The sequence below is a fragment of the Camelina sativa genome, chromosome 13, assembly GCF_000633955.1.
Source record: "Camelina sativa cultivar DH55 chromosome 13, Cs, whole genome shotgun sequence".
NCBI lineage: Eukaryota > Viridiplantae > Streptophyta > Magnoliopsida > Brassicales > Brassicaceae > Camelina > Camelina sativa.
Genome location: NC_025697.1, coordinates 9939284 through 9956290, shown reverse-complemented (window position 1 = coordinate 9956290; position 17007 = coordinate 9939284). Strand labels below are relative to the sequence as shown.

Here is a 17007-nt window from a genome sequence, read left to right as displayed (position 1 = left end):
ACTGAGGATTGACATTAGAGTTCCCTATAAATCACTGTAACAAGCTGGTGTAAGGTTGTAAGGGTTGTGGAGATACATGGTCATTGAAGGGAACAGGTTTGGTGACAGTGTCATAAACTGGGTATTGCTGTTTTACAAAAAGTCTTTTAGCTAACAAAAAGGAAGATAGTCGAAGTTTAATAGGAAAGGTACAAGTGTGTCTAACCTTAGTCTGGGTGTCATAAATGGGATTGAGGCAAGAGTCCAGACATCCTGAATCATCCTGAATCACATCTTTCATAGCGGACGGGCTGTTTCCAACAGAATGTTCCTGTATAAATTGATTAAGATGAATATAGATGCAGACAAACTAGCTCCCGGATGATTGAAAACAACTACATACCGTTGTCCCAAACGGGTGGACATATTGTTCCCAGTCGTGTTGGTTAAGAAGGATATCATCAGGAGACGTGACTGGGTTGCAAGGAGATTGTTGAGGAGTTGGGGATGGCGTCCGGACAGACACATTCGCTGCAGCATTCTTTGGACAGGTAAACTCATCGTCTGCGGCAGTGGAAGGTGGTGATTCCTTGACAACGGAGGCAGGCCTCGTAATGGTGCGCCTTAGTGGTATTCTTAACCGCCTACGGAATCGAAGGGTGTTAATCTGAGCCTGTAGTTTCCTGTTCTCAGATTCTAACTTTTTAAATTTACTATCTGCCGCATCTCTAATAGAATTAAGTTCTTTCTCTACAGCAGCTTTGAAATCAGCCAAAACGTTATCGTCAGTATTAGAGAAGATAACACGGGGACTCTTAGAACTCGAGCATTTGGACTTGGGTGAAGGTTGATTGACACGAAGTTTGGCAGAAATCTCTTTCCGCCTAGGAATAATGTGTTTCCTATGAAGCCCTTTGCCCTTCTTATCTGGTAAAGTTATTAAAGGCAAAGAACAATCACCCCCTGTCCATTCCTTTTTGCTGAAGATATGTCATGCTTGAATGAGACTTTCCATATGAGTAATCCTTTTGTCTTTAATCTCATCGTCCCACTCTTCCCAATCAGATTCTTGTTGGACAGCTTCCAAAAACGGAGAAACTAATAGTTGCGGTTGTGATAGAAAAAAATCTTAATGTGTGTATCCATGTGGATAACGTAATCGAAAGATTAATAATGTGTACATATGATAACTTACATCTGGATTATGCTCAACACATATGACGTCTGTCAGAGGTAGATTATTCTTTGGTAGGCCAACTGAAGTCCATTCTAGGAAAGTGCGGCTGTCACCAGCACCTTGTACCTTGTCTCGTAATCCAGAAATGTTACGATATGCGAGGAGTTGAAGCGCAAGAGGGAAGCCATGCAAACGGAAGGACTTCTGTTGTAACTTCTCGGTGAAACTCTTCAAGGGGTCCGTTGGTTGAAGAACCTTGCCCTGACGTTTAAGTCTTTTAGCCACTGGTTTGGATTGCGGTTTGAGATCAAGTCTCATAGTGGAAATAGTCTTCAAGAAGGATTCTCTGCCCCAAGGAAATGCTAGAAACGAGTCGATGTCTTCAAGCATCTCAACATACTTCCAAGTTGGTCTATGCGTTTGGCTGGAGGCAATGAGCACACCATCGACTATGAGAAGCAACGCAAGCCGAAGCTTCCGATCCAAATCTTTGATAGTAGGGTCTTCAAAAGTAGTGGTCACATCACCTAGGGTTGCCTTCCGATCTTTCCCAATCAACTTGTCCCAGTAACATTCATCATCAGAGTCAGGAGCAGGGTCGTCTTCGGGGTCGTAATCTTCCGGAAATTCGCCACATGGAAGGCCAGTTACAACACCAAATTCAACTAAAGAAAACCTCATAGGGTATCCACCAAATACAGTCCACAGCTCGTCCTTCTTTTTGGACAAAACCTGCCTACAAAGCAGAGCGTGGAGTAATTTGCAAGAGATAGGAGACTCACCAATACGAAGCCTGAATAGATAACCCAAACTTGAGCTAAGAATCGTATCGAATTGGGGAGTGCCTTTGAGGACCTTGTAAACTGTCGTCAGGATATCAGGTCGTGAGTAAACATTCAACCTCGCGTCGGGAAAACGGTCAGTTGCGAACAGACGGCGAGGGAGAAGATCATCCCACTCTACAGATTTTTCTCCAGAAGTATCACCAACAGTTGTAGATGACGGTTCATCGGCCGAGAATTTGGATATGCGACGACGGGTCTCTGCTATGTGCAAAGGCGATCCACGGCGGCAAGTTAAAGGGAAAACGGAACAAATGGAGGTAATGGGACAAACGGGAGGAGTGGTAGGATTCAAGGGTTTAGGGGGTTTGGGAAATGCAAAACTAGGGTTGATGAGAATTGCAAAATTAGGGTTGATGAGAATTGGGGATCTAGAGTTTAGGGGATTTGGGATTTTGTGTTTTTACGGTTGTTAAAAAATATTTACTGAACAGAGAAAAAATAGATATATGTAAGTTAAGTTTGGTGTAGGAGAGTTTTGAAGGGTAAATTGTAATTTTACATAAAAAAAGTTTAGAAATAGTAGAAAGTGGATGTGAGTGTAAACTGTTTAGGAGAAAGTGGGTGTAAATGAGAAATTCCCATAAACATATCACTGAAAACACTCACAAAATTGTCAGGTGATGTGAGCCGGTTGCTTCTGAAATCTAATTTCAAAATGTGGTGCAGTCCAGTGCGCTGCTGTTCTTTTTGGGAGATCCTTTAGTGGTTTTGAACCATAAGTTGATTAGACCATCTTAATTTTAGAACGGACATCGAGATAATGCAATAATCTCCCTAAATGGGCTTCATTAATGGGCTTTCATATCGAAGAAACTGGGCTTGAATGAGAAGAAATAATTAGGGCTAGAGTTTATCTCCTCTCGTGGTCTCATATAAGTTACAGAGGATTGCTTCACTCGCCGTTCCTTCTTTCTCTGTTTCCGATCTTCCCACACAGGTTGGTTCATCATCTTCTTCAATTGTTCTGAAATTTCTTTGTACGTTTTCTCGACAACACTGTTAACTATTCTTTTTGTTTTCTGATTTTCAGGAAGCAGATTTGTTTGAGGAAGTGTCAAAATGAGGTTCGTATGCTCAAATCAACGTTATTTGTTTCTTCTAGTTATAGATTCATATGTTATCAACTGATTAATTGGGTTTGTTGATTTAGATTGTAAACAAATTGGTTTTATCTTATATATATAGGCTTAGGTGGATAAAAATTGAATCTTTAGAAGTGTTAGGGTGTTGATTTATATGTAATTCGTCTTGGGTTTATAGAAGGGTTTAAAGATTTGATTTTTTGTTTTTGTTTTTGTGAATGGTGGTGTAGTAAGCTTCAGAGTGAAGCGGTGAGAGAGGCGATATCTGCTATTATCACTCACTGTAAGGAGACAAAGCCACGCAAGTTCACTGAGACTATTGAACTGCAGATTGGTCTTAAGAACTATGACCCTCAAAAGGACAAGAGGTTTAGCGGATCTGTCAAGTTGCCTCACATTCCTAGGCCAAAGATGAAGATTTGTATGCTCGGAGATGCTCAGCACGTCGAAGAGGTAAACAAAAAGTTGCTGTCTTTTTCCTCTAATTCATTGTCTTCTTTGGAAATGTTATGGTTGGTAGTATAATTTAGGGTTGGGGTTTTTATGTAGGCTGAGAAGATTGGGTTGGATTCTATGGATGTTGAAGCTCTTAAGAAGTTGAACAAGAACAAGAAACTTGTTAAGAAGCTTGCTAAGAAGTACCATGCTTTCCTTGCTTCTGAATCTGTCATTAAGCAGATTCCTCGTCTTCTTGGTCCTGGTCTCAACAAGGCAGGCATGTCTCTAACCAACCTTCCATTTCTTGCATCATCTTCATTTATATGTTTTGATCTTCAGATTAAATGCTGACTCCTTTGAACAACGAAACAGGTAAGTTCCCAACTCTTGTTAGCCACCAAGAGTCTTTGGAAGGCAAAGTGAATGAGACTAAGGCAACAGTGAAGTTCCAGCTCAAGAAGGTTCTTTGTATGGGAGTTGCTGTCGGGAATCTTTCCATGGAAGAGAAGCAGATCTTTCAGAATGTTCAGATGAGTGTCAACTTCCTTGTTTCTCTCTTGAAGAAAAACTGGCAAAACGTTAGTAACAACAATCTCTTTACACACTTCTTCTCGATCATTCTCGATTCACTTGTCCGTTTCTAAACCTGAAATGTTTGTTGATTGTTTGTCTGCAGGTGAGGTGCTTGTACTTGAAGAGTACAATGAGTCCACCAAACAGGGTTTTCTAAGTTTTTTTTTATTATTATAAAGTTTCTCTAAGGTATCATCATCACACGTTGAGGAAATTTGATTTTCTTTTTCTGTCATGAACCTTGTTCGTCTTGGGTTTAAATTTCAGAATCCTGACTTTGTAGGATCAAGATTTTGTTTAAAGACAATTTTGGTTTTCTTGTTGCTTATTATTATTAGTGGACTCCATTTAAGTACTCTTAAGTTTTGAGCGATCTTTGTTTATCAATGTTGTTTAAGTATGTCTTTGTGGCATTTAGTCGTTCCAACGTTTCTGAATTCAAACCAATTGAGATCCAATAAAAACCATACTCGACACCATTCTATAGGTACAACTAAATCAAATCCAATTCTATTTTGGTATTTCGAATTCTTTCATTTGTGTTAGAGCACAATTTATCAGTTTCTTGGTTTTGTGTTCAAACTAATTTTTTGGTCATTATTCTCTTTTCATATTACCACTACGTATAAAGCATAGAATATCACAACAAAACGTATATATCGTTGGATTAACCCAAGCTTCTTATTACAAACTCGTTACAAAAGCAACTTCTTAAAACTACAAAGAAGCTCATAAACAACATTTTCTTAACACATAAAACATACTTGTATATCTTCACTAGACAAAATCATTTAATTTGAAACTTTTTGTCTTTGCTGGCTTTAATTTGTAACAGAGATTCACGTAAACAACAAAACATAGCTATAAATATGTCTTTTAGAGTACTTAAATGTATCACTTGATTAAATCATGGGATACCAATGATTGGTAAGAAGGGAAAGAAGCTGGCTGGTGGAAATCCGAAACCTCCTGCCCCCGGGAAATTAACAGTCTTCGAATCTCCGATCATAGTTCCAACATTATCTTCGGTTGGTTTGGGGCAGGAGAGAGAGAAGGCAAGTGGGTTTGAGGTAGTTAAAACTTTGGAATCGTGTTTAGACATGACCAGTTCAGAGACCAAGTTGTGTTTGTGAGCGTAGAGTTGCTCAGGACCTCCCAAGAGCTTTGCAAGACAATTCATGGAGCCCTTTTTGTCGGCCGCGGGAAGCACTGACCGGAAAGATCCGTCTGAAGATGCCATTGCGGTTATCTGTTTCTTCTCTCCGTCGCACTTTACTAGAACCTTAATACCTGAATATAGTCAAATACAATACAAATGGTCTAGATATCAAGAAACTTATAGTGTAGATATCAACATTCGTCACCCCTTTTGACTAAAAGTTACATAAGAATGTGATGAGTGGTGTAAGTGATTTGCATAGTTGGAAACTTGGATGACACACCCACACAAATCCAAGTCATTCAACTAGTTGAAAGAGTAGACCTGAGAAGTCGAAATCGCGGTGACAGTCAAGGCAAGAGACCTTGCCGCTGACAAGTGAAGAAGCCGAGAGCTCCAAGTTGGATAAGACAGCTAAAGCAAAAAGGAAGAATGCTGCAAAAGTTGCTTGATTCGCCATTTCGATGAACCTTAAATTACAACAAATAGCTTATGGATTTGATGGCTTTAGATATCTTGAATAAGAATATGGGGAACGTATGTAACGTTTATATAAAAGAAATAGTTATAAAAGGAACCAAATTGCGTTGATATTTGGTGGTTGCCCTTTACACAAACAGATAACGTACTTTTGCACTACTTCTACATTATCGGTTCTTTAATTCATCCACCTCCTCATTTTTACAGCTGCAAATTTTATTCAACCTAATATTTTGTTAGATTCAAATAATTTATATACGAACACCACATGTCTAGTACAACTGACTCAAGGGGAGACACTAGCTAGTATATCTTGTTACACAAAACACCATTTATTTTGTACGTTTAAGTGTCACATTTAAGTTTCTTCAATATAGATGAATCATTAAAGTTCCTTCCAAATGTCAGTAAGGATTTTAGTTTTGTTTTTTCTTAATACATAGTCTTAAATTGATCTGTTTCCTCCATATATCATTCAAGAGTTTAGATTCTAACTCTCTTCTCAAGTAGGAGTTTAATTAGAGCAAAACATCGAAACCAAATAGAAATAAAGGAAAACATCTATCAAATACTATATATGCCAGCTTTTTCTGAATTGTATCGTATCTTAGATAACCTGGACTGGATCATGTACTCTCTCGAACATTTTATTCATGCAAACAAAGAGAGTATCGATCAATCATTTAGTAACCACAAAAAAAAAACATTTATGTCATGTTTAAACAATTTATTGCGGGTCTATTAATCCATAAACTTTTTTTTTTCTTTGAATAATCCGTAAACTTTTATACAATTCATTAGAAGATTCGACAATTTTCATTTATCAGTGAACCATTTAAACCACATTCGTTGAACCACACTTACTATACCAATCCTAGCAACTTTATTTATGCGGTATTAGCATTGACTATACTTTAACCATCTTCACTTGCTAGAGTTTAAAATGATACAAGTATAGAAAGCCTAGTGGGGAAACATATTTTTGCTACTGTCCTTTTTAAAACTTTTAATGTGCCGTGAAGGTTTGCTCAACAGTAACTAACAGTGTCAGTGGTTGCATATCATTTATTTCCATCAAATTTGTGTCATTTATTTTTTACCTGCACTATGTGATTAACAGCGCAGGGTCAGTTATATATATATATATATATATAAGTATTGTTTAGTGTTTTTTTTGCAATTTTTGTATATGTTTTTTTTTTTTTTTGGTGTGGCGTTTATAGTTTTAGAACACATATTTATATCCATTTTCTTAACCATAAGTATCGTGCCAAGGTCTATCAGTGTGGCCTTTGTACATTCTGTTTTTGAAACAAAATAAAACTTACAAAAAAGAAAGAAAAGCAAATTACAATTATGGATGATAAATTATTAAGCAACGGTATATGTAATTTTTTTTTGTTAATTTTTCAAATATGGATGTAATTTAGAAAGAACTATGGAGTATATACATAGATCGACAAGCCGAAGGATTTTAAATAGACAAATTACAAATATAGATGATACATTATTATTCGTTCAAAAAANAAAAAAAAAAAAAAAAAAAAAAGATGATACATTATTAAGCAACGGTCCAGTACTGTATATCGTTATTTCATCGACCGGTTTATTTGTATAATTATAACTACATATAGTAGACTTAACACATGCAATACAAACATCTTCTGACTTGATTCCGTATGATACTTCAATTTGAAGTTTATTTCTTGAACACGTGTGTCATGAGGCCATGGATATGTGTATTCATAAAATAGTCTTCCCAATCAATACATTTTGGGTTGGTTCCGAATAATTTCTCCGTCTCTTTAGCTTCATTCTTGATACGCAATGTTTCGAGGTTTTTATCATCGAATCTGCATTTGGTACAATAAATTGTTATATATTACTTTAAATGAATTTACATATTCCTTTTTTTTTGGTTAATGTCATGAGAGTTAGACATACATGCCCTTGAAGATAACATAAGGCTTGTAGAGCTTCACCATTCTCATGGCCATCTTGAATTTACGGTTGTGGTGCTCATATGTATCTCTTAGCGATGGCAAAATTGTACTTAGTAATCCCAATACCTAAAAAAGTAAAATAAAAAATATGGAACAAATATGAGAGGATGCAATTAATATTATAGCCTTTCCTATAAGAATACGTACTCCAACAAAAAAAAAATGTATTGCACGTACAATTTGTGCAAATTTTTACCTGTATGGGTATTTTATAGCGCAGGTTCGTGTATACACGGAACCTAGCCATTGTGGATTTTGTTGTAAGGTTTGGGACTATGTGCATACCATTGCGTCCGACCAGAGGGCTTTCCATGAAATAACGAATCATCATTTCATAAAGTTTCTTATATATCATCGGATTTTGGTTAGATGAGCCAACATGGTAAATTGTATGACTTCCTGAATCATGGAAATGTTCAGCTGCTGCTGCGATCATTGCATTTACCACCATATCAGCCGGTATCTTGTTATATATATAGATACATTTCTGTGTTAGCATCAAGATAGTGAAAATATAATTTTAATTAACATTTTTCAAATTCATTGGCTAGTGAACTTACAATATCACATACTGTCTTTTGATCGACGAGAAAACACTTTAGCATTCCCTTTCCGTAGGATAGAATCACACTGTCTACGGTTCTTCATATATACAATAACCACAAAAAGAATTTGAGTTAAGTACTTGGATAAATCATAGAAAGTAACTATCAAAACGACGAATATGATAAATTAGGCCAATGGAAATGTGGTGATAGCTTACTTTAAACCTTCAATCCAACCGGGAAAAGGGTCCGAGATAGTGCTTGTGATTATTGTGGGACGTATAATTACAGTAGGCATACTTCCTCTATAGTGTCCAAGAAGCATTTCTCCCATTGCTTTGGTGAAGACATATGTGTTTGGCCATCCATAAAGCTTTGCCCTGTTTAACATTATACATGAATAACGCATGTGCTTCAAGTTACATCATATATACCATCAATTTTCTATATTCATTATTTGAAAATGTAAGAAAACCTTTTTAATGCCAAGTCTTTCATGACTTGTTCAGTTTGTTCCTTAGAACAACCTTGTTCTATGAGTTGTTTTAATTTCTGTTCTGCCAGTCGCATTTCGGTATTGATGTCTACTTTGTTTTTACCTTTAAGGGTCTCTCCCATAGCAAAAGGTTTCTCTAATATGTGTCCCGATCTTTCCCCACAAACATAAGCTAGAAAAGAAAACAAAAATATTTTTATTTCAAAAGATAATTATAATGAATGTACATCGATATATATATATATATATATGTATATCAATCAAATACTAGGTTTCTAAAGGTTAAAAGGATTTACCAGTTGACACATGGAGAAGCAATTTTGGTTTCAGACACTTTTTAGCAAAGTTAAGGACATTGATTGCTCCGAACGTGTTGATTCCAAGTGCAACATCGTATCTTTTTTTACATATAGAAAATCAAATTAAAAGCTATTGTTCGTCCTAAAATATAAGTGCGCGGGTGCAATTCACTAGGACTACCTTTCATCGAATCTAGTGGTGGCAGCAGAATTTATGATAATATCGATATCTTGCATCATATCTTGTAAGAGATTAGCGTCATGCACTCCAATATCCTTCAGTGATATGTCACCCGGAACTGGAACAACTTTTTCCGAGATTAAGGTGTTTAGACCTTCATCACCAATATTCCTTTTTATTACCCTAAACAACTCTTTCTTGAAAACCTGTTACAATTAAGATTCATTTTCGTCTAAATAATCTAGAGTTTTTTTTTCTTTTGGTCATACATGCATATTTATGAAAAATTATACCTCTTTGTATAACCGTTGTTCGGCAGACTTCTTGTCGGATGCTCTTACGAGGAGGTAAAGCTTCTTCACGTTTGGTTGCAATCTCAGAATCCGCTCCACCAGAACTATATGTTTAAATATTAAAAATTGTTAATGAACAATAATGACACTATTTAATGGTTAATTAGCTACATGAATGGATTAAAAAGAAGATGCTCATATATATGTATATACAGTTGACAATTTAGTGGTATAGGAGAGAGTATGTAGAATTATACCTTTAGCAAGGAAGCCTGAAGCACCGGTGACGAGAATTGTCTTGTTCTCAAGAAACTGAAGACAGGTTGCTTCCATTGTTGAAACTTAAAAAACTAATATGAAGAATATGTAACAAGTGAAGTGTTTGTTTGTTGAGGATGTTCGATCATTGCACTATGAGACATGTGTATTTATAGTGGTTGTGAGTGGGGTATGTCTCGTGGGAGCGGATCATTGCGGTTTAAAATGTTACTAAAGTGAGTAAGTGACTTTTAATAATTGTGTTTTTCCTCAACATCTGACCAGCTATCTCACTTGTACCATTGCAAAATCGATACGCAGTCGTTGGATTTCACTTCTGTAACATGACTTTTCACGGCTCGGATTGCTATTTACAACAGTGGTTTTGTGCTCGAGACCATCCTTAATTAGTTTAAACTCTGGTTTTTCCTTTCATATATATTTCACTTTTGTACGTAATCATTAATTTTGTTGTTTAATAAATTTAACATTTCAGATATATTGATATTGTGAATTAATTGTGATCATTGATCAACACGCAACATGCAAGTTTATTGATTGTAGAACGAATCCTTGATGGCATTCAGCATATTTAACACATGCAACGTTTCTTATATAATCTGTAGTGGACTTAAAATCCTGTGATTCTATCTCGATGGATGCCGACTAACAAAAGAAAAGAAAATTTGATTTTTTTTAATATAAAGTATTATTTAATTTAATGCTAAGAGTTTACCTCATATGGACGTAAAATGTATATACTAGATCGAGGCCTGAGAAAGCTATTTGTGAAGAACTTGCTCTTATCTGATTTAATTATGATTCTGATTTCTCAATGGATCATTTAATGCTCATTTTTCTCATGGACTACAACTTTATTATCAACAACTAACCTGACCCAAGCAATTACTCCAACCCTACGTCCCTACCCAAATGTTGTCCTACTAATAAAATCATAAAAACCAAAGTTTGAAAATATGCGTGCCGGTTTGCCTACAGAAAAAAATTACTTTTATTAGAAATTATTACACTCATGAAAATATTGTCTCACAACTCACAAGTATAACAGTTGATTTTTTTTTTAAAGATAGTAACAGTTGATAATAAATTAATATCTTCTTGAAGATTATTAATCGATCAAGAAGGTAATTGATTTTATTACGACTCATATTAAAATTACCTAAATTTGCTACCTAATGTTCGTTCGACTTCGAATCCCTTATGTAACGTTAATTTTTATGATATCAAGGGGAATTACATTTTGATAATAATGTTGGGACTAAAACATTTTATTAATTTATAGTGATATTAATTTATTTATAAATTAATAATTATTAATTTATAGTGTAAATTAATAATTATTAATTTATAGATATATTTTTAATAGTTTAACTTTTAAAAAATTTGAATCGAGTCAAGTTTAACAGTAATTTCGGATATTCAAAATTTATGGTATTGGAATTGAATTTGTAATATTTAGAAAACATTATTAACAATAAATTATAAATACAATAGACAAATTCACTTATACACATGACATACATAAAATTAAATTTATGAATAATAATATAGATTTTTGTATTTTAATAGTCAATCAAACTATCAAAATGTAAATGATAGATATTTAAAAATTGAAAACTTAAAAAAATGTAGCTATATTTATGACATGTTACAAAATATTTTATATCATTATAGTTTGAAAATACAACATAACAGTTGTTTTGTAGATATGAGCTTTAGGAGAAACATACATTATATATATATATATATGTAAATTTACATGATTATTAATTTATGATATTATTGGGACCATATTTTACATGGGGATTTCAGAAAAATTATTATCTTATTATCTTATCGAATTTTGTTATTTTTTACATTGGACCGACTTGGGACTGACAAAATTTATTAATTTATAGTGTTTATTAATTTATAGAGGTTTTACTATATGCTGCATTCTACACATTATTATTTCTTAAATTGAACCGATCAAACAAAAAAAAAAGTTGAACCGAACCAAGATTTTTTCACACGAGCTAGGTTTTTTGTTTGCCCAGTCGACGATTTAGGACAACACTCGAGAATTAGGTTTGGGTGATATTAACTACTTCTTTGGTCTAGATAGAGATTGATTAATTCGACCGAGTCACTCGGTTAGACGCAAACCACTACTACAAGAAAACACTACGTTTTCCTACGAATTTAATTTGGAAAGAATATTTTACTTCGAAAATCCTTCTAATTGTTGACGAAAAAAATTTGTCGTAGGAAATATGAAAGAATGTTCCTACGAAAAAATACATGAGAAAAGGAAAGATTATTTCCTTCGAAAATCCGTCGGCACTTAATTTTGGAGGAAAATTCGTAGGAACATCGAAAGAATATTAAAGGATTATTAGGGGAAGGAATTCAGAAAGACTATTACCTTTGATTTTCCTACGCTTATTTTTACGAAGGTAAAGTGGAAGGAAATATGAAGGAAAACATATAGTATCCTTTCAATTTCCTACGCATTTAATTTCGAATGTAAATTCGTAGGATAAGGTGAAGAAGGATTGCGATAAGATCAATGGGGATGATAGGATATTGTCGGCATGAAAAAACAAGACCAAGTGGGCAATCAATTGGAATGGTGGTTGGAATAGGAATTTTTTGGTGTAACTGCAGTAAGAACGTCAAGGAAAATTGATAGATATGACCCTTTCATCCTCGCATCCCAAGGAGACCAAGTATGTTACATCCCCTATCTTCGCATTACCAAAAAACAAGATTCATGGGTTACTGTTACGCAAATAAGCCCAAGAGGAAGAGTACGCGGAGTAATAGATAATGGCCATTTGCAACAAACATATGTAGGGAACATATCTTCTGTTGAACATAATCATGATGATTCGGTCCCATGAGAATTAGAAGAAGAGATCATCATTGATGATATTTTGGCAGTTTCTGAAGAAGTGGTTGGCGAGTTTGATGACGAGTTTGATTCCGCTTCATCTGAATATTCATCCGATTTGGAGTAAACCAAAGTAAAAGTAAGTTCAAAAAAATATTTAATTTAATTCTTTAATTTAGTTGGAATTTTATAATTCAAAAAAAAAATTAACTTAGAAAAGATTACACACATAAAGATTCTTCTTTATTACTAAATTACAATGGAAACTTTTTTTTTTTGTGATAGAAATATTACTAAAAAAAAAAAAAAGAAGACAATTTTGTGAATTGGGCATTCAAGGAAACCAATTTTGTAATGGGGTTTAGCAAAAATCGATTTTTGATAATGGGTTTTAACAAAAATGATTGGTTTGTTAATGGGCTATATGCCTACATCGAATAAACACGATTTCAGTAAAAACCCTAGATACTCTTCTAAGTTTTTCACTTATTCACCTCCTAAACAGAGTTGCGGTGTTTCCCTTGCGACTTTGATCGTGTTTCTCATCGGTTTCAACTCCGTAAATATACATTTCACTGCTCAATCACTATAATTACTTCTATCCTAGATCATGGTAACCCGCAAAACACCGAGTGAAAGGATGACTGGCAGCCTCTCGTGATCTCCGCCGAGAGATCCACAGTTTACGGTTAGTATTTCTAATCAAATACTTGGACATCCACTGTAATTTTTAAGCTTTACGATATTGGTAACTTTGCTCGCTGATTTTTTTCCTGAGTTTCAACGGCCTCAGTATTGTTGTAGAACTAAATTCAAAGTATTATCTTGGGCATATTTTTTTCTTTCTAAGGGATAGCTCTCAAATTTTTAATTTGTTAATGGGCAGAACTTGTAGTTTTCTACCTGTATGCTCATAGGGTTCGTCATTGTTTATATTTTTGGCTAAGTTGTGATTCTCTCTTTTTTTTTTTTTTTTTTGAGTCAATTGTCTACGAAACTTTCTATTGTTCGATGCTTGGAAAACAAACAGGTCATTAATTTGTTGAGTCAAATCATAATTGGATTAAACTTACTATACAATTTTATTTTGTATTATGAGTTTTCAGGAGAATACTCGACAGCACTACGAACGTTTCATGGCAGAACAGCAGCACCGTTTTGATAGCAATACACCGAGCTATTCCTTAAACGATTCTCCAAGGTTTACGCAAAATCACCGCAATCAACACACCGGTAACAGTAGATCACCAAATGAGCCAAATCCACCACCAGATGAGAATGAAGAATGTGTTGTCCCTATTCTTGCTGACGTTTGCGATTTGCTAAGTGCTCCAGGACGCACACACCTCCCACTTCTATGTCCAGACCGTCAAGGAACAACAACATGGTAACCTTCTTAGCACTTGTACTTCCCTTCAGATTTTGTAAAATATCCCACAGTTGTTTACTCAATTGTTGGTCAATTACATGACAAGACCGGTAAGATTACGAAGCAGATACTAAAGATGCTGAAATCTGATCGGTTGGGATGAGATGGTAAGTAGTTTTTTTTATATTTTACAAGTTTCATTGTCTTCATCGGTTGTGATTTATCAAATGCATAGTACTCGCCTCTGGTTTTATAATTGTGTGTGCTGACTTTTTTATTCACTTCAGTTCAGTTTTACAATGTGATCATCTCCTATTGCTTCTGCTTCTATTACTAACTAATGTTTCTTTTTTGTAAGACAATTGAACTAGGAACAGAGCCTAATATGATTCATTTCATGGAACAAACACACTTAGACAAGAAGACCAGAACCATAAGCGATATGAAGACAAAACATTATCTTGATTTGGCTTCGACTCAGATGAAGCTCATCCAATCTCAGCGCCAACCTGATGGTGATGCTTCGGTTCAGCCAGAGCCTCTTACACGAGAGGAGATTAACTCTATTATGCGTGGTGTAAGTTACTCTTACACAACTACTTATTAACTCTTTCATTTTCAGATTATGCTCGGCTTCTACAATCTCTATCCATTGAGATTAACTTACATGTCTTGGCTTTTATTTATAGGTTGTACCGAAGGTTAGAGGAAAACGTTATGGCTTTGGTAACCTGGTCTCAGATGAATGCCCTTCTTCGTCTTCAGCTCCACTACAGATTCCTAAATTACAAGAGGAGATTCAAACTTTGAAGGCTTGCAATGAGGAGAAAGACGCTCAGATCAAGTATCTCATGGAATGCAACAAACGGATCCTAGACCGGTTTCCTGATATGCGACCACCTGCCTACACGGTGCGACTAACCGTCGAAGATGATGATGACGAGACCCAACCTTGATCGTCTCTTTATTTATCTAGTGAAAAGTTGTAAATTGTATGGATTGTATGTATTGTAATACTGTTTTTTGGAGGCATGAAGTATCTTTTGGTAACATTTTCTTTCTAAATTTAAATTTATAAAAATGGAAAACAAATTGGAAACAAGAAAAAGGTAGAATTAGTTGGGGGTTTGATACAGGAACAAGTTTTGGTAGAAAAAGAATAAAGTTTTAAAGGAAAATAGAATTACATTTTCGAAGGTGTCTGGACAGAAAATTTCGAAGGAAAATAGAATGAAATGTTTGGCAGGAAAAATGTGAGAAAACTTCGTAGGAAAAAACGAAGGACACTTATTCCTTCCAATATATCGAAGGAAAATGGATGCTACTGCCCTTCCCCTTTCTTTCACCTTTCCTACGAATTTTCCTTCGGAAGATGTTTGGTAGGGGTTTCGAAAGACATTCCCTTCCAAATTATTACTAATTTTGGTTTCCTTCGGGCTATTAACTCCTTCTTTTTTCGTAGGAAAACAGTGAGAAACAACTGTTTCCTACGAGGATCCTTCGATTTCTTCGGTAGGAAAACATATTGTTTTCTTGTAGTGCACGTACACAATTATTATTAGTTGCATCGTTTTGACTCTTTGGGAACTTACCAGGAGAAAACTCGAAAAAGCAAATTGAACAGTTTAGATTTGTTGAGGAATAAAATTATATGAACAATTTTCAAAAGTCTTGTTCAAGGGGTGTTTTTCAATCATTTCCCAAAATATATTTTACCTTAGATAACCAAAAAAAACCCAATCCAAAAATTAATTGGGCAACTCACCCTTATGTACCTTCTTAAATTTACTGTCTCCACTTCTCTAGTGCTAGTAGTAATGGGCTGTCAAGAGCTAGTCTGAAAACATATCTACATCTCTACACGCAGCACTAGTTTTTTTCACATTAATCAACAAAATAAAAACTTTCCATAAAATGAGTTGGATTTGGAATGCACCAAATCATGATAGTATGTCTCACAAGTAATTAATTAATAATCATGTGGGAGTTTGGGTTAACCAAATGAAAAATAACATGGACAGATGAATACAACAACAAAAATGTTAAAACACAATATTGGCGCCTAGTTTTTATTCAACTAGTTGAGCAAAAAAATGGATCCTTGCAAGACCGACACGATTTTCTTATCTTCCCACTGTTGGCTGAAGGATTTGATGAGAGTAAAGACACATAATGTATTAAAAGAAGAATTATATTAGACTCTCATAATTGTAATTGTACAAAATACATTCTCTTATATAGAGATGAGTTTCCTAAATTAAGATTAGGATAATTGTAAACTAAATATTATTTATACGATAATGCTAAACTTCTTAAATCAATATTAACATTTATCTAATATCTTCTAGAATAATATCTTCATGACTTCCATTTTCGGGTTTATCATCTCGACCGTCAATCTCGGTAGATCTCCGGTTCACCATCTCCCAATACCTCCCTGCAAGCTCATACGTGGTAACACGGGTGAGATTGGACAAGTCTTCAAAATAACGGCTTTATACCCGGCCGTCGGGTTATCATCGACGTTTATACCCGATCGTAGGGTTCAATGCGGCTACAATACCCAGCCGTTAGGTCATCGACGTTTATACCCGGTCGTAGAGTCATCAACAGCGTTTATACTCGGCCGTAGAGTCATCTTCGTGGTATTTATACTCAGCCATAGAGTCAATTCCTAAGGTTATGCTCGATTAAGCAATAAACCATAATTAGGATAAACATGGTGAAACATCATCACCATCAATCTTCAACACCATGGATACGTGATGGCCGTTATCGGCTTAAACATCATCATCACGGAACACTTATGCTAGCCAAAAACATAATCTCTGGCCGAATCTATAAAACAAGCCAACTGGCTTCTTCTTTGTCTTTAGATACCAAAGATCACATTTGGTTTATGATCGATCTTTCAACACACCGCACATCTAAGTTTCA

General features: G+C 35.1%; 3 protein-coding genes across 4 annotated transcripts; 1 reads left to right on the top strand and 2 right to left on the bottom strand.

Annotated features, from left to right (window-relative positions):
- Positions 2852-4476, top strand: LOC104736251 (60S ribosomal protein L10a-3-like). Its single transcript, XM_010456204.2, has 6 exons — positions 2852-2938; positions 3032-3065; positions 3314-3536; positions 3633-3798; positions 3894-4099; positions 4198-4476. The coding sequence occupies exons 2-6, from the start codon at positions 3061-3063 to the stop codon at positions 4249-4251; spliced, it is 654 nt and encodes a 217-aa protein (XP_010454506.1). The 5' UTR covers positions 2852-2938; positions 3032-3060; the 3' UTR covers positions 4252-4476.
- On the bottom strand, positions 4733-5822 carry LOC104736250. The gene is made up of 2 exons (XM_010456203.2): positions 5578-5822; positions 4733-5384 (listed from the first exon to the last, which is right to left on the bottom strand). Exons 1-2 carry the CDS (start codon positions 5711-5713, stop codon positions 5002-5004), a joined length of 519 nt encoding a protein of 172 aa, XP_010454505.1. The 5' UTR covers positions 5714-5822; the 3' UTR covers positions 4733-5001.
- Positions 7195-9953, bottom strand: LOC104736249 (putative fatty acyl-CoA reductase 7). Of its 2 annotated transcripts, XM_010456202.2 has the most exons (10): positions 9808-9953; positions 9551-9654; positions 9258-9463; positions 9074-9174; positions 8757-8949; positions 8500-8661; positions 8297-8378; positions 7933-8199; positions 7678-7802; positions 7195-7586 (listed from the first exon to the last, which is right to left on the bottom strand). In XM_010456202.2, exons 1-10 carry the CDS (start codon positions 9881-9883, stop codon positions 7433-7435), a joined length of 1470 nt encoding a protein of 489 aa, XP_010454504.1. In that variant the 5' UTR covers positions 9884-9953; the 3' UTR covers positions 7195-7432. The 2 variants fall into 2 exon arrangements, with proteins under 2 accessions (XP_010454504.1, XP_019090429.1); XM_019234884.1 differs by lacking the exons at positions 7195-7586; positions 7678-7802 and having other exon boundaries at positions 7996-8162.